This window comes from Artemia franciscana, chromosome 14 (genome assembly GCF_032884065.1).
Source record: "Artemia franciscana chromosome 14, ASM3288406v1, whole genome shotgun sequence".
NCBI lineage: Eukaryota > Metazoa > Arthropoda > Branchiopoda > Anostraca > Artemiidae > Artemia > Artemia franciscana.
Window position 1 is genome coordinate 33484826 of NC_088876.1, and position 22005 is coordinate 33506830.

The 22005-nt window shown below is 36.2% G+C and overlaps 1 protein-coding gene across 4 annotated transcripts in view; it reads left to right on the forward strand.

Moving 5' to 3' along the window:
* LOC136035608 (protein unc-50 homolog) overlaps positions 1–16639 on the forward strand; it is a 110811-nt gene extending 94172 nt beyond the window's left edge. For 2 of the 4 annotated variants that reach the window (XM_065717490.1, XM_065717487.1), the window contains exons 4-6: positions 2860–2999; positions 6573–6674; positions 16468–16639. In XM_065717490.1, coding sequence (XP_065573562.1) covers positions 2860–2999; positions 6573–6674; positions 16468–16604 — 379 coding nt within the window. In that variant the 3' untranslated portion in view covers positions 16605–16639. The remainder of the gene's footprint in view (positions 1–2859; positions 3000–6572; positions 6675–16467) is intronic. The other 2 variants (XM_065717491.1, XM_065717489.1) reach the window with 1 other exon arrangement.
* Positions 16640–22005: the final 5366 nt, after the last annotated feature.

Below are 22005 nucleotides of genomic sequence, written 5' to 3' on the forward strand. Positions count from 1 at the left end.
TTCACGGCCCTAATTGACATATCACCTGTATAGAATATCTGCATACAGATATTGACATATCTGTAACTTTCGAATACAAGATATCTTTATCATCAGTTGGATCAAACTCCTTTTCATAAAAGAAAGTTTGACTCTTTAATGTTAAATGCTTTTGAAAGAAGAGAATTTTGGTTTCTCTAGTTGGCTTTAATGAAAGTTTATAAAATTTAATTTTCACTTCTAACGAATTTTGTGTTTTATCAATTTTGCACAACATTTGTAAAACACATGTGTTTTACACATGTAAAACACTGTTTTACATGTTTTGTAAAACACTTTCTTGTGTTTTACAAAACAGTTTTGGTATCTAATTGCATTTTAAAAATAGTATTTTACTTGGACAAAATATACTATTTTTAACATTATTTTTTTTTATATGTAAGCAAAAGGTGATTTACGTACCAATGACATCAAAATAAGAACATTTTTTGCCTTCTTGGACCCATATTAGGTCTACTGATACCCGAAAAGCGGGATTTTTAATGGTTTTATTGTTGTTATTTCAAAAACGACAAAATTCTTAGGAAGTTTTGAAATTTTTTTGAGGGTTGTCGCCTTGAGTAATTTTTTTTTTGGTATAATTTTTTTTTACAAGGATTTTTTTAGCATATTTTTTTTGTGGAAAATGATTTTTATTTTAGAAATCGCTTAACGTTATTTTTCTATTCAACTTGAGAAAAAAAAATCGTTTAACTTTCTTGTTAACTCGGAAGTATTGTTTTCTTAACCTCTTTGTTGAATAGACAATTTTTCTCACGAGGATGGGAGGTGAATATCAGTTTAACTGCCCTCCTCGTGAAAATGGGCTTATTGGTAATAGTTTACAATGATCATTTTTTTCCCACTAGCTAGCGAAATAAAGGTGAAAATCATAAAAATCAAATGATAAAATCAAAGTGATAATCAAGAATTAAAGTGGTAATCAAATGATTTTCTGAATAAAAATGGGAGCGACTCGTGCTAATATTAGTCGACGCTCTATTAGAAGAAATTTTGGCCATGAAATATATACAAAAACGGTTTTTCTTTTTACTGTGATTCTAAATATTTAAAAATAGTCTAGTTTAAAGTTACCCACCAAAATTTTATAGACCATGTGCCTAATTTTTGAAAAAAAAGGGAAAAAACCTAATAGGGAAGTAAAATATATGAAAATTATGCCATCAAATTCAGCATATCAGACAACCCTTCTTCAGGGATGTCTACAAAAATGCGAATTTTGTTTTTTCTAGGGGGGGAGGAAGGGGACGGCTATGGGAGTTATTTGTTATTTTTTCAGGGATGATTGTGTCGAACCGATGTTCCTGGGATGTTTGGAGAGGGCTAACTTGAACGGAAATTGAAAGTTTTAGTGCTTTTCTCAAGTAATAATAGATATTGCATTACAGCAAACTGACTTTTTCTGTCATCTTGTGGCTTATGACCAATGGTTTTTGCCTGAAGACAGCTAAAATGCTATTGCTGAAAATTCCAATTTTTTAAATTAAAAACCTACGTTTTAAAATTAATCGTAAATTAACTAACGAGAAAACCAACGATTTAAACTTATCTACAAGATTTAAATCGATCTTCCCACTGTCGTGATTATAATTTCACGCAGTTGCTTATTCATTCCCACATATACACGCATTCCATATACTATAAACGGCTGCCAGTGACTTACTTAGATTTGGGTCCTACCACACCTTGATTGGGCTTAAGGCACCAGTTATTGCCCTCCATATCACTTGATCTTGGACCAACGATTAAAGTTCTTCTATTGACCTTCTTGTATGCTTACCTCATTCTCTTGTGACTGACCCATGGTTGTGCGCTGCCTACCGCTCATGCGCTGACTAGGTGGTTTCCAAACATATATGGGCTACTACTGATCGTTATTTTTAAGTTTCATATAACTAAATTGACTAATTTAAGGTCTCAAAAATTATGCATAGTGGTATATGTTCGTGTCAGCTATTATCCAGTAGGGTAAGTAGGTTTTCTTGTTGGTGAGGGTACCTGAAGCCTTGAGAAGTATATTTTATGCATAAATTTTTCAATTTTTTGTGAACTTTCAAACAAATATTCAAAACGAGGATAAGGGGTATATACCCCCTAAACTCTTTTTGTTCAAAGGAATACTTGTGGACTAAACCTGTTATGTGGGTACTGCAGGGTGACAGCTCCTCTCTTATTTTTGAAATATTTAAAATGCATTTAGAATGCATTTTAAATATTATAATTATAATTATTTAAAATGCAAATGAAATATTTGAAATATTAAAATGACAAAGATCACATTCCTATGGCTTACGGTACAGAAGGGAGAGTGGTAGGTAAAATAATATTTTAATAGCATTACTAAAACAAATTATAAAACATTATTATAACTTTTCAACACTTTTTGCCGGGAGGAGGGAAAAATTTGGAATCAATACAGAAGCGAAAACAAATACTTGACACCAAGGAAACCAGTGTTTCCAAAATAGGGCTTGCCGAGCAAATTGTTACTTCTCTACGAGCATGCTTAAATCTAGATCTTTTAATTATTTTTACAGAAGGGGGGGGGCTATCATTAATCTTGAAATTTTGCCATATGCATTAGCTCAGCGCAGGTTATTTTTATCAGCCTTATTTTTGCCGTTGCACTGCAGTCCAACGGTAATGGACTGTATTTTGTATCACTGCTTTAAGAAAAAAGAAAAGCTACAAATGTAAAAACGGCTAAAAAAAAATAATCTAATTCTTGTCAAAAGTTGTCGATTGATCTACATTTTTATGCCCATTTATGCCCTTTTTGTGATCATTCTGATTAATTTCAACCCGATATATCTCTTATAGGTTTGTTTTAAATCGGTACTTTCGAAAACCCCAATGTTTGAATGAGGATGTAGAATGGGGCTATACGTTTGACGTTCACTTGAATGCCTACTTCCCTTCATTAATTCTACTCCATCTAGTTCAACTCTTCTTTTATCACAGTAAGTTGCTGCAATTCAATTTCTTCTATGTATTCTACCAAAGTTACTTACTGCAGTTCAATTTCTTCTATGCATTCCTGTATTTCTTCTGTACATTCTACCAAAGTTAGTTGCTGCTATTCTATTTCTTCTATACATTCTTCTATTTCTTCTATGAATTTTGTCGCAGTAAGTTGCTGTATATCTATTTCTGTAATGCATTCATTTTTTAAATTTGCTGTGTTTAATTCGAGTCTTAATCATGTTATTATTTATTATATATTGTTATTAGTTATTAATATTATTTATCATATCATAAGACTATTTTACTATTTCTTCTATACATTCTACCAAAGTTAACAACTGCAATTCTATTTCTTCTATGAATTTTGTCACAGTAAGGTGCTGTAATTCTGTTTCTGCAATGCATTCATTTTCAGATTTGCTATATTTATTTCAATCTCATTTATTATTAAATGACTATTTAGTTAATCATTTTATTATTTATTTTATATATTGTTGTTAGTTATTAATATTATTTATTCTATAAGACTATTTGATTATAAGTTCGATTTATTCGCAGTAATAAGTTTGTTTCTGATCAACGGAAAGAAAAAGTAAAAAAAAAAAGCTTGCAGTCGTATTAAATTTACTAGACGTTATGTCAAATTAACGTTTACATTTTCATATAAGCGCATAAAATGTATTACTGTTAGTGAGTTTCGTAAATCAGTTAACGAGATACTCATAAAACTCAACGTTTTAAACCATAACATTATTTATAAGGTTGATTTAAATTTTACATTAAAATTTAGTAATTAATTCAAAACTTAATTTTAAATAAAACTATAACGCAATCAATTTTTTTAAATTTAATAACGTAATGAAAACGTAACATAACGTAATTGTGCTCTTTCCAGACTTTAAAATATTTTTCAGGTGAAAATATACAAGCTCTCCTTACCAAGCTTACCATAATTATCTAAATTTACCTTAAAAACCCAATTATTTAGTATCTAAAACATTTTGAATTTGTTGAATTTGTTTGAATTGAAACATTTTGAATTTGTTTCCGTCTCAAGTTACATGCCTCCTAATATCTCTTCATTTAATTTAGTCTAGGCCTACGTTGCCACTTATTGAATGGCTACTACAAAAGTGTTGACTGGACCTTGTTTAAAATTTTAATGTGCTAATATATAAGGTATTTAAGTTCGAGGGGGAGAATTGTCCTGTTATGAAAGAGGTATATTTTACATGGCCGTTATAAAATCAAAGCGTGGTATCTATGTAGGCAGGATGATTTTTGAGTGTCTCTACTCCTTCTGTAATCTATTCTAAGGTCTAGGAAACTGAATAAAAACAATTCTACATGTGTTATAATTTACGAAAATGACTCGCTAATCTACGAAAATGACTCGCTAATCTACGAAAATGACTCGCTAATCTACGAAAATGACTACGTTTGACTCGCTAATACACCCTGCAATGCCTCTGAAAGCTGCAAGACTAAGCCCTGCAGTTGTTCTTACACTTCAGGCCATGTATTCTCGACTGCGCATTCGACTAAAATTACCGCCCGTTAAGAATATGCCTCCTGTTGCTCGAACAAAGCTTATTCTGGTTTTAAAAGGTGCACGCAAAGGAGCAGTTTCTTCACAAGGTCTATTTAATAATCACGTCCTTGACGCTCAGGATCTATGTCCCTCCTCATTAATTTTATCGTCAAGAAATCTGTCACTAATTGATTATGCTGACGATGAATCTTAGTCACACACTGCAACGAGTCAGTGATGTTTTTCCTACCGCAGAAGACCTAAAGCCTGGTCTATATTGCAATTTTGTCAAGTACGAAATAGTCCTTTTCAACTGGAAGAGCGATCTACTAAATTCAATCAAACTTGGGAATTCTTCGGTTCAACCTGTCGATCACCTCATGTATCTTGGTCTCCCTATAGGTTCATCTATGCATTTCTGCCTGCGGAAATGCATGCGTCTGTGGAAATGCGGAAATTTCCGCCTGTGGAAATGCATTTCCATGCGGAATCATGCGTCAATGATTCAACCGACATTCGCTAGCTAGCCTTTTCAGTGCAATAGCTCTTCCTCTCATTCTGTATATTTCATCATTTTGGAAACTGCTAACTAATGTCATGACCTTGTATCTTGTTTATTATACCTGTTTATTGTCTATTGTACCGGGCAGCTATGTTCTATGCTTTTGACAGGCTTATTTATTATGAAAAGCATAAATAAGGTCATGGCTGCAACGAGTGACATGGTGTGGCTTATTATATATAGAAAGACTTATTAGAAGTTAAATTAGTAGTTCGAGACAAATAGAAATGAAAACATTGTCTCCCTTTACCATAACTAGCGAAACCAAGACTTGAACCCTGTCCAACAGGGAGAGGCACAACAGCTAGAAGCTCACAACAGCTAGTTTAAGTATATCAGAGGGCATAGACATTGAAGCATTCCTGGTTGTTACTGAATTATATTACAAAATAGTTAAAGCAAAAATATGACTCTTGGGGAAAAGCTGGGAAAGAAGTGTTTTTCTATCTGCACTGTATTTAGTGTTTTGGTATCTGCGACGTCATGCGAAATTGCACATGATTTTGAATAAATAATTAATGCAATAATTATTGGGTTTGGGATTTTGATATGGGTAAATTCACCAATGGCTACCATACTCTTGTTAAAAAACACTAGGTTCAGCGATGTTTATTTTATAATGACGAAAGACAAGCCGAGGTAAAACGAACGAAACAAATTGAAAATGGTAGTAATACTGATTGTATTTTGGATTTTGATCATCAATTGATCATCAATTAATTAATTATATAATCAATTAATTATATCATCAATTAATCAATTATATTAATTAATTATAATTAATTATATCATCAATTGATCATCAATTAATTAATTGGATAAGATCATCAATGCCTAACATTTCTTTTAAAATCAAAATCAGGACTAGATAAATCGTTGGAAGAAAAAGAAGTTATTTGTAGTAATCTTTAAATTTGCCACTAATTCATGGTTTATTTTTATCCGTAATTGTTGTTGATAAGAGCTAAAGCAATAATCGACATCTTCTTCTTCTTGTCCTTTTCTTTTGTTTTTTATTGTGTTTTATTTCTTCCACTTCGTCTTGTCATGTTAAGTGAATGATGAGTGTTCAATAAATAAATAAACAAATCTTTCTGTAATTTCAGTTTGAGTTTGATTTTCTTTTAAGATCAAACACATAATAATTACATATATTATTGGTTAAATAAATTGATCCCTTTGCTAGGAGTCTTTGTCGTTCAAAATTTACTGTATTTTGTTTCATTTTGCATGCAATTTAATTGCTCTTTTTATTTGAGAGTTTTTTCTTAAAGGTATTTAAAAATAAACTTATTCCTACGAAAAATATCCTTAAATATATTCCCTGTTACCTACCCACCACTGCTATTTTGGCGCCTGCCCCCTCCCCCTCCGCGGAAAATTCTCTGCCGGCGCCCTTGGAGAGCAGACACAAAGCTCCACGTTTGAATTCTAGGAAATTCAAAATGATACCCATTAATCGCTTTGTTTTTGCAGTTTTTATAAGTCAAGATTGGTTTCTATCAAGGGTCTTCGGCAATCTTCTGTGGGTAATATCCATTGGCTATTATGTGTATATAACCTTCCTTGGATATAGCTGTAAGTATTTCTCCTCCTTAAAGATGTTCTTTTAAATGAGATATATGCATGCATTTAGATATTTAAACTTGGGTCCTGCTACGCCTGGCGGCGCACATGACAGCAAGAGAAGATCGCTTGTCCCGATTAGCCTGTCCCGCAGCCAAAGCCCTTTTATCGAAGACCTCGTCCTGTTTCAAGTTCATCGTTTAAGAGCCACAATTGCATAAAATAAAAATCAGTGTTTTGGTGCTTGGGAAATTCCCATTATGGTTCGTGTCCACGTAACTTAAACGTCACACGTTCCCGCAACTATGGAACTACCGCGTTAACGTAATTAAATCAAATAATTTATTTATTTTACTATAAATAAGTCGAAATAATAGCCTATAAAGTAAACAATAAGAAGCAAAAATACAACATAGGAATACACATAGAAATAACTGAATTAAAATTATAGATAAATAAAATATAATAGAAACAATTGATAATAAGTCCAGTCTTCATCACTCTACTCTTCCTCCTGACCCTACATTTTACGTAATATAATTTTCCCGGAAGATAGGCAAGCTTTTACAGCTAAAGCAGTTGCGTAGCTAGAATTTGGCTAGTGGCCTGGCTTAATTTCACGGAATAGTTGTCTTAAGTGTAAAGGGTATAACTTTTTCAGCTAGACAAATAACCATTCATACTTTGTCACATCGCAGTGTACGCAAAATCTCTAGATGGCGTAGTTGAAACACGTGAAACGTGTTCCGTGTTAAGACCCGCCATCAATTTCCATGCCGCATCGTCACTTCAGACATAATCGCTACAAAATTTTCTTTATCATAGGATATAAAGAGGGATATAAGCGCAATGCTTGTTGTCGTAGAAGCTTCGAAAAGAGATCATTTGATTGAAAGTTAGTAAGACTAGTGCCCTTTTTAATAGTCAATAGTGATTGGAGGGCAACTAACCCATCCTACAACACCCACTATTTCCCCACATACGTCCGATCAAAGTTTTGAGATTGCCATTTTGTTCAACGTAATTGAAAGGTCGGAAAATTATTTTTTCGAGGATAAGACCCTCCCCCCACAACTCTCAGGGATGGGTTATAAGTTATGCCCTGGGAGCATATAAGGTATATATAGAAAGGATTATCGTAAAAACTCAGAATGGGCTCATTTGATTGGAAATCAGATGTTCTAGTGTCCTTTTTAAGATTCAGAGTGATCGGAGGGTGGATACCCCCCCCACATCTTGTATTTTCCCGAAGTGCATCTGATAGAAATTTTGTGTGACCATTTTTTGACGTATGAATTTCGAATTCGACTGGAAATTGAAAGGGCTAGTGTTCTTTTTCATGGTTGAAAGTGATTGGAGGTCAATTACCCCCCCCCATGCCCACCATTTTCCTAAGCACAGTTAGAATTTTGAGGTAGCCATTTTGTTCAACGTAGTTGAAAGGTCTGGAGATTATGACTTTGAGGATGACATCCCCCCCAGGGCCCTCAGGGCAGGGGTTATAAGATATACTGGGGGAATATAAGGTATATATATATATAGAAAGGGCGATCGAATAAACTTTGGAGGGGTCTCATTGAATTGGTAATCAGAAGTTCTAGTGCTCTTGTTAAGATTCAAAGTGATCAGAGGGTGGATACCCCCCCCCACCACACCTCGTCTTCTCCCGAAATGTATCAGATACAAATTTTGAGATTAACATTTGTTGTCTTAGAAGGTTCAAAAACAGCTTATTCTATTAGAAATTGAAAGAGCCAGTGGCCTTTTTAATAGTCGAAAGGATTGGAGGGCAACTAACCCCCTTCCACGTCCACCATTTCCCTAAACACATCCAATGGAAATGTTGAGATAACCATGATAACCAGTTCTAGTGCTCTTTTTAAGTGTCAGAGTAATCGGAGAGTGGATACCCCCCCCCCACGCCTCGTATTTTCCTGAAATGTATCTGATAGAAATTTTTAGATTGCCATTTGTTGTCTTTGAAAGTTCAAATACAGTTCATTTGATTGGAAATTGAAAGGGCCAGTGCCCTCTTTATTAGTCAAAAGTGATTGGAGGCCAACTAACCCCCTCCTACGCCCACCATTTTCCCAAACACATTTTCCCAATCTCAAAATTTTGAGATGGCCATTTTGTTCAATGTGTTTGAAAGAACCGGAAATTTATGTCTTTGAAGATACCCTTCCCCCCCCCCAACAGGGGACTTTTGGGGATACTGCTATCCAATACTGTACTGCACAACCGCAGCACTACCACAAATCGCTATCAATAAATAAATGAAACTCAAAACAAACAGAAGTTACAATAAATAGCAGAGTCAAACTCAAAACGAGCAAATTTTTACTTGAGTAGGGGTGATAACCCCTGTGCCTTCTCAAGACCATAACCCAATTTGCGCTTTACTGCAAAACAAAATACGTTTGAAATGTTTTCGTATTTCTCACTTTCATAAATGAAGAATTAGCAAAACCTTAGGGAAGATATGTCAGTATATGCCAATTAAACTGACAATCCATGGTCATTTCTTTGTTTTTTTGTTTAATTTTTCAGTAAAGTGCAAATTGTGCTCTGGTCTGGTCTTGAGAAGGCATGGGGGTTATCAGCCCTGCTCATGTTAATTTTTGCTCGTTTTGAGTTTGATTCTAATATTTATAGTAATTTCTGTTTGTTTTGAGTTTCATTTATTTATCGATAGCAATTTATGGTAGTGTTACGCTTGGAAGATTATTTGACTTCATATTTGCTCATTTTTGGTTAAATAGAGCTCTTTACTTTTCTTTGAAAAACTTATCTTGTGGAAAAAGTTTTTAAAATAATACACCTTAAACCTGATATACACCTTATGCTCCTTATGTACTTGGAATGGTCTTCGAAATCTCCCTAGCCAGAATCTAGCTACGCCATTGTTTTAACTATCAAAGCTTGATGGTCCTTGATCAATGGCTGGTAGATGCATTCATCAATTTTCGGAAAAATCGCAAAACTGTGAATATTTTGCTGTCCGAATAGGTGAAATAAGTGAAGATAAGACTCTCATCAATCAGTTGTCCGAAGTCTGTCTTCTTTTCATCTTTGGCAGTCCATTTCTTGCTTGTCGTGTATCCTGGGGTCTGTTATTCTAGTATGTGTGTATTAGTTTTTGGCTGTTGAAAGCGGATAAACCCGTTTTTCTCCCTGTGGATTTTTAGTGTAGCAGATAGATAAATTCTATGATAAACCTCCCACCGCTAAAGTTGTTCATTCATTGACGCATTGCAGAACCGTTTTTTTTTTGTTAGCTTTTTTCAGCTTAGCGTGAGACAAGACAAAGAGAAGGAACAGAAGTGACGGAAAATATATAATTTGGGCTATATATTTGCATGTTAGTAGGGGGGGGGGGTAAAATATTTGGACAGTGTGAAGTTAGAAAACACTTCACACATTAGGCATGCAAACTCGCTTTAATTTACCCACACCCCCCCCCCCCTAATGTGTAAATAAATAGCCCAAATTTGTTTCTAAAGTATTATTTTTTTTAATCATACTTAGGTATATTTCATTAGGATTGAGCGTCACAGAAACATATTAGAAAAATATTTGGTCACAGGCATATAATACAAGTACCTTATATTATTATATATCTTATATTATTATTATTATATTATATTAGATGTAGCATATAGATAAGTTCTATCTTATATTATTGTATAATATTATTATATTAATATTACTATGTTATATTATTATAATATATCTTATTATTATACTATCATCTTGTATTGTATTAGGTATAGCACATAGATAAATACACAAACCATAGCAGAAAGATATATTCTGACTTTATTGAAATACTTGGCTTTAAAAGATGACGGGTGTACTGTGATAGTAATTTATTTAAAAGTTGGGATGTGTGAGTTATGTTAAAACTCCAGGGCTGCCGCGAGGTTCCCAAAGCTAGAGAAGGTCCTTAAAAGCCTCTAAATCTGCTCCCAAGTCCCTAAAAGTCTCTTTTTGCAAGATTTAGCCATATCAATGCTTCAGCCAAGAAGCCTTTTTAGAGTGTTAGTGACTTTTAGTATCCTCAAGACTGCAGAATTTCAAGGAGCTTCATTTTTTTTTTTTTTTTTTTTTTTTTTTTTTTTTTTTTTTATAATGATGGATGAAAAAGTTTGACTCCCTTTGCCTCTGGAGTCACTTAAGGTGACGGACTTATTGTTTTCTTTGTTAGAGATGTGTAATATTAGAGAGGTTTGTCATTTTTTTTCAGTTTGCTCTAAAGGGACTAATAATTTCAACAAGTACCATTGTTGTATACCCTTACATACCCAATCCTTAATATCATTATTGCAGCTGTGGCTGCAACCTAGTAGAGAACGACCCTCGGCCCATGGTAGCCGGAAATTAAAAAAATGTTTTCAAAAAGTCACTGCTAAAAAATACTCAACTAAAATAAGCCCATGTGTGGTAATTGTGATTCACTTTTAACTCGACAGTAATTTGTAGTCTCAAAATTTTCTTTTGAAATTTTTGGGAAAAAACCCTCCGGAAACCTCTCAAAATGGCGTCAGATCGAAAAGTACACGATTGGAATCGCCAAGTATGAAAGTCCTTCGTTAGAGGTTTATGCCTCCCCTCCAAAACCAAAAAACGAGAGCATCATTGTGTTTCTGTTCTTTTATCCACATGATCTTAACAGATCATTGGATAGTTGCAAAGCGCACGATCAAAATAGTCTATGAAATAAGGATGGCATCTCCGAAACGGGTGGAGCTATAAGGCCGGGTAGACCCTCTTTACAGAGGTCTTCCTAAAGGGACTCTATGGTATGAATATGAATTCGATCTATCAGTTGGAATGGTGCTAGATACAGTGGATAGGTTGACTTTTATCTATCAAGTCAATGATACAATTTTTAGTAATAGATTACTACAGTGTGATGCCTTGTGGCACATTGCTCTAGGTTTAGACTTGTTCGTAAACGTTTTCCATTTCGGAACTGTTTACAGTGATTAATGATGGATTGAACGCCAATAAAAAGTTGATAGTGGGAAACAGATGTTAACTGGGAGTGTGGGACAACTTGACGTTGGGACGTGTAGAATTCACTTTGAGCACAATGCTTTTATAAAGGGTCTTGATGAATTTGGCGAAACTTTCTCAGATTTGATCTTAAAATTTACAATTTTTCCATGGCTGGCCTTCTCGGATTGAGGACCATAAAAAAACCGAAGAGTAACCTGACGTTCCCAAGTTGAGTTTTATCAAACACGAACCAACCCCTTTGTTGTCAATCGCTCCTGCTGCTGCTAGAATGATAAAGTATTGGTCAGAACTTGTTGAATATTATACCGTTTTCGTTCCTATGAAGAATGGAAGACTGATGAAATCCTGAGTTGACAAAGATATTGCAAAACTGCTCAAACAGTCGACTTTGAAAGCGATGTCAGTTCCAGATTGACAGCTTCGAACTGTTTGCACATATCACTTGAAAACTCAAGCGTGAAGAACCACTAATCCATGAAGCGTATACGTAGGACCTGCGTCATGGTTAGGTCCTGGTTATGACCGTCATGGTTACGGTCCTGGTTAGGACCATCATGGTTACGGTCCTGGTTATGACCGTCATGGTTACGGTCCTGGTTAGGACCGTCATGGTCCTACGGTCCTGCCTAGGACCGTAGGACCTGGTTTTGACGCTTGCTTGGCGCATTTTAAGACCTAAAGCCGTTCGAGAGACTGAGGGTTGATTTGGACGTGAAACTATTTGAAGACGGGAAGAAATTCTTGCCTCTAGTTGACATTGTGGTGGCCGATGAATTGCCAAAACGGTATTTCTTACAGCATGTCCAGAAGCAGTTCGTTTCAAGTACCAAGTATGTATTGAATCGAACTCTTGGGAAATTTTTGTCATTTTTGAAAAGTTAGTTTTTCCTACACCCTGCTCAGATGTCGTAAGTCAACCTGTCCAGGGCTTACTATTTTTGCTCGAAGCCTTCCCATCATGTTGAGAACGGATTTCCTCTTAGACGGGTTTGAATCTGTGCAAATCAGTTAGTTTTCCTCAGAACCGAATAGGATCGATGAAAAAAACCTTAATTTGAGGATGAAATATACTCGAATTTGACGGTGGTGATAAAAAACACGCTATTCTGCACGGCTCAGCCAGCGTTGAGAGATGCTTTTCATTGCCCGGAAGGATTCTCAGTGAGAGGGCATTAATGAGTGAGCGAACATTGGACGCTCGGTTGTTGGAAATAAACGGTGTGTGCGCAGGTTTAGTGGGAGAGCCTAAAGTGTTTCTTTAACTTGAGCTGTGATAAAGCTTGCGCCGTCTGCACGAGAGTTACAGAATTTATCTTGATAACCAGAGAGCAGGAAAAAAAGGGTGACAAAGGACAAAGGAAGCTTGTAGAAGAAGAAAAGCAAATGCTTGCTCTCGAAAAGTCATTGCAAAGAAAAGCCTCTGGGTATAATGAGCATGCTACTGAAAAGATGTTGAAACAAGCCAGAAATCGGCTGAAAATAGGCACTGATAAGAAAAACCTGGTTTAAATTCAGCTTGCCCAAACCATGCCGGGTAGTTTGTTACATACTGAACAGAAGAAGGAATCAGGAGACGTTGGAAGTTCTCTGGTAATTATACAGAAAAAAGCAGTTACTGATAATTGCGAACCCGAAGAAGCATAGGGGGGAAGCGAAACCAAAAAAATAAATAAGTGATTTCAAAATTCCGTTGTCTCGTGATGATTTCTGGTAATTAGCTGAACTAGTTACTTGGTTATTTTTCCAGTTTTTTTTTTATCTACATAGATGAAAACCAAGAAAAAAAAGAAACATGTGAAGATTCATCTGAAAAGCCAAGCCTTCAGATCATCTTAATATGACTTGTGTCTTTCCAGAACATATAACTAGTTACTTGGTTATTTTTCCAGTTTTTTTTATCTACATAGATGAAAACCAAGAAAAACAAGAAACATTTGAAGATTCATCTGAAAAGCCAAGCGTTCAGATCATCTTAATATGACGTGTCTTTCCAGAACATGATGACACTACAGGTCATTGTTGCTGACCGTCCTAGTTTCAGATTTTGAAGCGACCGGTGTGAATATCAAGTACTAGCTGTTGGGGTGGCGCGAAAGCGCCACCCCAACACCTAGTTGGTGGGGGTGCTTCGCGCCCCCTAAGCCCCCCCGCGCGCGCAAGTCGTTACGCGCCATTGTAGTTGTGTCCCTGTGTTCCACCTGTGAATATAGATAGATATATATATATATATATTTTTAACTACGTAAAACTTGCGAATGTACAACATTCTTGGCTGTCCCATTTTCTGTGCTTATAAATAGATTGTCAGGTTTACCGACTCTTGAACATGCAACATATAATTGTCCATGGGAAAAACAATCTGTATTCAGATCTATACCTCATTATTCTAATGATTGCCCTTGAGCTTTGTTGATGGGGATTGCTAATCGAACATTCCCTGTGTCCCTGTCGTCATTTATATATCCCCCTGTGCCCCCCGGCGTCCCCGTTGTTGTTGTTTCCCTGTGTCCCGGTCGTCATTTGTGTCCCGGTGTCCCAGTCTGTAATTTCTCTTTGAGTGTTGCGGTCGTCATTTATATTCCCTGTGTCCCGGTCGTCATTTGTGTTCCGGTGTCCCAGTCTGTAATTTCTCTTTGAGTGTCCTGGTCGTCATTTATATTCCCTGTGTCCCGGTCGTCATTTGTTTCCCGGTGCTTTGTTGATGGTGATTGCTAATCGAACATTCCTTGTGTCCCGGTCGCTTTCTCTTTGAGTGTCCCGGTCGTCATTTATATTCCCTAATATAGATGTCCCGGTGTCTCGGTCGTCATTTGTGTCCCGATGTTCCGGTGTGTAATATCGTCAATCAACAAATATGACGTCAGTCGACACACAAAAATGACGTCACTCGACACACACACGCACACACACACAGACAACTTATTTTTATATATATAGATAGATAGATTATGTTCTATTGTGTTATTTATACGGTAAACAATAGCAGGACCAGGTCCCTATTGGCCCCTTTTTTGGTGAAGGAAGGTCCCCTTTCCCGTCAAAAACCCCCTATTTTTAACTCATTGAACCTGTAGCAGACCTGACACTATAAGTTTTTTACAGAGTCTCCTTGTAGACCATAAACACAGATTTTAAAACGATTCTGCGTATTAAAAAAAAAAGATGAAACCTCCCAACTTAAAAATTCATTTATATCACTGATTCGGTTGTTAAAGTTGTATTAAAAATGTAATTCAATTTCTTTGAACCCCCTTAGGTTTTTCTTCGTTTCCCTTTTCTTCTTCTGCTTCTAAGAATTAGCCACAGATAACCAGAAAGTGCACTTAGAATCTTGTGACCCGAAATTCCCCGTTTTTATATTTACTGGCTTAAAGTTTCGCAGAGGACAGCCAATCAGGTAGAATTCAACCTTTCCTCATCATTGCCAGTCCGTTTTTGCTGGATGCCTATACTAGGATTTTAGTCTAATTAAAATTCTAAAATAAATCTAATTAAAATTAAATCTGTTTTTATCTCTGTAAGTACTAGATCATATTACAGAAAGTATAGTAAATAGAAAAATTCTGACTGTACATGTAGCCTACTTTGAATCAAATTGTTTATTATAAACAAAACACACTTTCATAGGATTGGCCCAAATATGGTATATTTTACCCCCCCCCCCAAAAAAAAAAAAAAAAACGAAAAAAAACAAAAAAAAAACACGGACAACGCTTCGCGAGTAGCTCTGTGGCCTGGGATAAGTCAGTATCAAATTTGGGGTGTGTCAACTTTCACAGACCCTTCTCTTGATAATCGGGATCTAAGAAGGACAAATGGAAGTGGGAGGAAGCTCTTATAGATGAGATGGATGAGGAGGGTTGAGCCAAATTTTATGAATAATTCTGAAGACGGACAAAAAGGGGATCAAGTTCAAATGCTTTTAGATGATAGAGTAAAGAAGCGGGGAATTTAAGTAGATGATTTGCAGTGACAGCTTCCGAATCCATTCAATTTATTCCTTTCTTCTTTCGTCAAAGTGAATTGCCAAAGTGCGAAAAACTATTGCCGATATTCTAGTTTTAGGAGGATAAATTTAGTGAAAATTAATTTGTCTGTGTCCTTTAGAACCCATAATTTCTTTAGAGTTTTCAGTATTTGGAAAGCAGCGTTGGCCTTTTTTACAACCAATATTGCATTTTCACGTTGAGCAATATCAGAAGAGATCACTGCCCCAGCAGGGTAGTTCTGTTGCTGAGGAGGTTTGGGTTGTTTTGGTGGTTTGTACTCAGGTTGATTTTTGTAGGTTTGCTCGGTGCTTGCCGTATTGAGAGTGGACCTGGTCCACCCTTATATAAATTTGAATGTCGTTGTAGATACTTCGTTTTGGTAGATGACTGCTGAGCTACGGAAATAATTTATGGTAAATTTGAGGTCTATGCGAGCCTTTGCAAAATCTATAAAGACTATTTATAGTCTCCTCATAGAACATCAAAGCGTATTCGAAAGCAGTTTTTAACAATAAATTGAATCCCCCCACCCCCATCCTCCATCTAAAATCTACTTACATCGCTGGTTGAGCTGTTAAAGCTGTAATAGAACTCCGGTGAAATTCAATCTAGTTTCTTTTTTTTTTGGCTTACGTCACGGGCATAAACCAATGAAATTACAGCACTCTTCTTACGATAGAATAATAGGGAATTCATTTTATGTTGTTTAGCGTGTGATGTTGATTTGTTTCTTAAAACGTGTCATGTTATTTGGTTTAGTCACGTTATGAATATTAAATTGATTTTTTTTTCAGCTGTGCCGATTCTTCAGAACGTGAAGGTTATTTTATATTTCCTGCCAGTTCTAATACTCTTGTATTTATTATCTTTAGCTATTGGCTTCAATGTTACTGTTGCTTTGATGAATTTTTATGTTAACCGGGTTATTTAATACCGTACTATTTATTAAATTCGTATCCTGCGCTAGTATCTCTTTAAGATTTTTTTTTATTTTGTCGAAGGGTCTTTTTATTTGAAGAGGCCTTTGGGTATTAGTCTATCTGAGCATTTAGCTTTTTTCCTTGAAACGTGTTTAGTCCGTCCGTGTGGTGTGTTTCATTGAAATTACACTTCTTATTTATAAGACCCCATCTTCAATCAGAGCATGGGAATATATAAATGGAGACCGGCGCTATTGTCGAAAATCAATGACGCCTTCTGGCCTTTTGTAATTTTGTTCCTCCTTTAGCCTACACTAATCTATTGCATACTTGATTGTTCAGGTACTCTATGAAAAATGGCGGTGTACAGAAAGCAGAATTTTGTCCTTAGTAGACCTATCAGTTTAAGTTAAAACTTTGGCTTACTTTTTACAAACTGGATTTTGATTGAAAATAATTCTTGAAAATTAACGAACGTTGATTAACTACCGCTTGCAGAGCAGTTTAAGCTTAAAACGAACAAACGTCGGTTAACTACCGCTTGCGGAGCAGTTTAAGCTTAAAACGAACAAACTTAGATTAACTTCCGCTTGCAGAGCAGTTTAAGCTTAAAACGAACAAACGCAGATTAACTGCCACTTGCAGTGCAGTTTAAGCTTAAAACGAACAAATGTAGATTAGCTACCGCTTGCGGAGCAGTATAAGCTTAAAACGAACAAAAATAGATTAACTCCCGCTTGCAGAGCAGTTTAAGCTTAAAACGAACAAATGTAGATTAGCTACCGCTTGCAGAGCAGTTTAAGCTTAAAACGAACAAATGTAGATTAGCTACTGCTTGCAGAGCAGTTTAAGCTTAAAACGAACAAATGTAGATTAGCTACCGCTTGCAGAGCAGTTTAAGCTTAAAACGAACAAATGTAGATTAGCTACTGCTTGCAGAGCAGTTTAAGCTTAAAACGAACAAACGCAGATTAACTACTACTTGCAGAGCAGTTTAAGCTTAAACCGCTTGCGGAGCAGTATAACCTTAAAACGAACAAACATAGATTAACTCCCGCTTGCAGAGCAGTTTAAGCTTAAAACGAACAAATGTAGATTAGCTACCGCTTGCAGAGCAGTTTAAGCTTAAAACGAACAAATGTAGATTAGCTACTGCTTGCAGAGCAGTTTAAGCTTAAACCGAACAAACGTAGATTAACTACCGCTTGCAGAGCAGTTTAAGCTTAAAACGAACAAACGCAGATTAACTACTACTTGCAGAGCAGTTTAAGCTTAAAACGAACAAATGTAGATTAGCTACCGCTTGCGGAGCAGTATAAGCTTAAAACGAACAAACATAGATTAACTCCCGCTTGCAGAGCAGTTTAAGCTTAAAACGAACAAATGTTTAGCTACCGCTTGCAGAGCAGTTTAAGCTTAAAACGAACAAATGTAGATTAGCTACTGCTTGCAGAGCAGTTTAAGCTTAAAACGAACAAACGTAGATTTACTACCGCTTGCAGAGCAGTTTAAGCTTAAAACGAACAAATGTAGATTAGCTACCGCTTGCAGAGCAGATTAAGCTTAAAACAAACAAATGTAGATTAGCTACTGCTTGCAGAGCAGTTTAAGCTTAAAACGAACAAACATAGATTAGCTACCGCTTGCAGAGCAGTTTAAGCTTAAAACGAACAAATGTAGATTAGCTACCGCTTGCAGAGCAGTTTAAGCTTAAAACGAACAAACTTAGATTAACTACCGCTTACAGAGTAGTTTAAGCTTAAAACGAACAAATGTAGATTAGGTACCGCTTGCAGAGCAGTTTAAGCTTAAAACGAACAAATGTAGATTAGCTGCCGCTTGCAGAGCAGTTTAAGCTTAAAACGAACAAACTTAGATTAACTACCGCTTACAGAGTAGTTTAAGCTTAAAACGAACAAATGTAGATTAGCTACCGCTTGCAGAGCAGATTAAGCTTAAAACAAACAAATGTAGATTAGCTACTGCTTGCAGAGCAGTTTAAGCTTAAAACGAACAAACATAGATTAGCTACCGCTTGCAGAGCAGTTTAAGCTTAAAACGAACAAATGTAGATTAGCTACCGCTTGCAGAGAAGTTTAAGCTTAAAACGAACAAACTTAGATTAACTACCGCTTACAGAGTAGTTTAAGCTTAAAACGAACAAATGTAGATTAGCTACCGCTTGCAGAGCAGTTTAAGCTGAAAACGAACAAATGTAGATTAGCTACCGCTTGCAGAGCAGTTTAAGCTTAAAACGAACAAACTTAGATTAACTACCGCTTACAGAGCAGTTTAAGCTCAAAACGAAAAAACGTAGATTAACTACCGCTTGCAGAGCAGCTTAAGCTTTATAATAAAAAATGGAGCTTTTAATTCACGTGTTCGTTCACGTGTTAAATCGCCAAAGACCCCAGTTTTATAGATTTTACCTTCTTTTTCTTCACTCTGTATCAGGGTCAGATTTAAAGCCTTGAAACTTTCAGATCCAAGCGGTTTTGTTGCTCCATATTCATGTCATCGGAAAGAGGATCAATTTTCCTTAAGAAAATGATCTTATTGTATCGTAGAATAACATTACTTGTGATAATAATTTGAGAATCAAATATTTGTACGTTGATGGTATTAAGTAAATTAAATAAACCAACAAGGTATGAGAGATAAGTTTAATCCATTGGTAGATAAGCAACACATAAATACATGTACGTATTATACATTATTTTGTAAGTAGGACTATTTATCTTCCAATTTTAAAGCCCTCCTCCTTGCTTTTTTTGTGCGAAGGTGTCTATGATGTCTCTTGCCTTCCACCAATTAATGATGTCAGTCTGCCATGGCTGATTGAAGATCATCCCAAAGATGGGTGAAGAAGGGTCTTTCTCCTGTGCAATTTGTCGCAGGCACACTAGGAATCATTCTTAAGGCAATATCAATGTTTGGATGGATGTCAACTGCATCAAATGACGCAAAGCGTGCTAACGTTAGTTAGAGTATTGCTTGTTTTTTCTTCATCAGTATTTTGTGTCAAAAAGGCATTCGTCGACAATCATAGGCTCAAGATCGTCGGAATTAAAACTCAATAGCTCACTTACATGCTTCGTGATTTCTTAGGTATAAATTTGCGCGGTGGTGGAGTGCACCTGACGCTTTGACGATAAATCACATCAGTCCAGTTTTTGTTAAGAAAAATATCGCTCTATGATAATTTATTGGGCCCACTAACGTTGTGCGCCCCTAGGCCCGGGCCTAGTGAGCATATTGAAGATTAACAATTACTGTCTACGTCTATAGTTCATATTAGTGATGCTACTGACGGAGGATAATTCAAATAAACTATGGTAATTCTGTCGCATCCTGCTCCAAACCCTGCGCCCTCAACCTTCACCCTCTACCGACCTTTAACGTCGCACCCTCCACCTGCCAATCCTGATCCAAAACTTTGGGATCCAATTTGTCGATTTCCCTTACCTACATTCATGTACTGCCTAGAGGCTGTTCACAATTAGAATAATAGATATAATTTAATATAACAATTAGAACTCTAATGTGAACTTAAAACATTAGATATCTGAAACATCAAAGAGTTCAAATTAGAGATCTGAGCCTAAAAGCCGTATGTCAGTCTTGGTATTTTTGGTATTTTGGTATTTTTATTTTATTTATTTTGGTATTTGGTATATTTTGGTATTTTTTTTTAGTTATCTTCATTTGAAGTCCGGTGATCTTATTATTTGAAATTTATTATTGAATGAACGAGATTACAAATAAATCACAAATTCCTCCTGTGACAGAATTAGCCTAAAACTTAGAACTGCTGCTACTAACAACTCACTGCCACTCCTTCTCCTTCATCCTATTCAAATCTTTCCTCTTTATCACCTTCCAGGAAGCCCCAATTTCATTTAAATCTTTTTTTATGACCCCTTCCTACGTCATTCAGGGACGACCTGCTTTTCATTTGACCCCTAATGAAAGATCAAAAAGGGCGATCTTTAGAAATCGGTCATCCACCATCCGCTGAACATGTAGCTATTTCAGCCTTTCTCATTATAGGCCTACAAATCGGGATAAAACCAATTTTTTGCACAGCTAACTAGTGAAACCACGGTCAGTAAAACGGGTACCCAAAACAATCCGCATACAATTCCTTTGGAACAGATCTAACAAATATTATTCCATCTCCCGAAGCGCCCGTGTTTCAGAATTACACTTGACCACTTTCATCACTGAAGCTCGCAATATTCTAATTTTGGCGCGCATACTTATCTTCTTACTCGTCCAAATTCTTTTCAGCTGTGAAGAAATACCTTGGGCCTTGGTTATTCTACTTTTAGTATCTTAACTTCATCCACCATCTTTACTAATAATAATACCCAGATAAATGAAACTATCCATTTGCAGTGCAAGGCTGTGTCGTTTACTAGGGTATAATTCGAGGGGCGTCAGTAGTCATGATCAACATTCAGTGCAGTCGGCAGTCAGGGTTCGGGTTTGGCAAACTCATGAAGCACCCCCACGCTGCTCTGAGGCCACTGAAGCAGGATTTGTCTTTCGGGGACATGAAAGGAGGAAGGAGCTTATGATGGAGCAGAGAACCCAAACTATAATCAAACATGCCGGAATAGCTCCAACCGACTAAGCAAATTTCCTTGGCAGAAAAGACGCAGAATGCATTCAAACTAAATCAGTCATTCTGTTTGTTAAAAAAAAATTCTTGATGTGTTGTTTTGTCTATTTTTATCATGTGTTGTTTTTTTTATTTTTAATGATTTTTATTTTTTCATACGCAATGACTATTTTGCTGGAAGTCAATTTTCAATCTCCAAGTGGAATTCCCCTTCTCCCAGTAAAGAAAGGGGTAAGATAAGGTACTATTTTGCCAACGACAGCATTTAGTAACAGTATTGTGAAGCCACAATGAAAGTCACTTATGACTATATTCTTCGTGGTATTGGTTATGCGGTTATGCTTAACCGCATAACCGTGGTATTGTCTTTGATTGGTTATGCGGACGACGTACTAAATCTGAGCCGGTTCCTGCGTGGCCTAGAAGATAATTTGATCAAACTACAACAAGATTATACCCATACCCATATTTGACTCCTATTTAATGCTTGAAAGTCTGAAGTGCCGCTGTTTAATTCAAAATCCGATGCTGGTCGGAGCTTCAGACTTGATGAGTCTATCGTTGAGCTCGCGGATGACATTGTATATCTGGGCCTTCGTATACTGGAGACGCGGCTGTTACTGCTTTCTCATTTTCAGAAGCGGTCTTCTTTTACGTATAGCCGTATAGTGGTCAATAATATGTTGAAAAAGAGTGCTAGGAAGGACAAGCGTAACCACCATGAGAAGAAAGCGGAACTAGCTGAAGAAGCTGCAAGAAGAGGGGACTCAAAGACCGTTTAACCAATG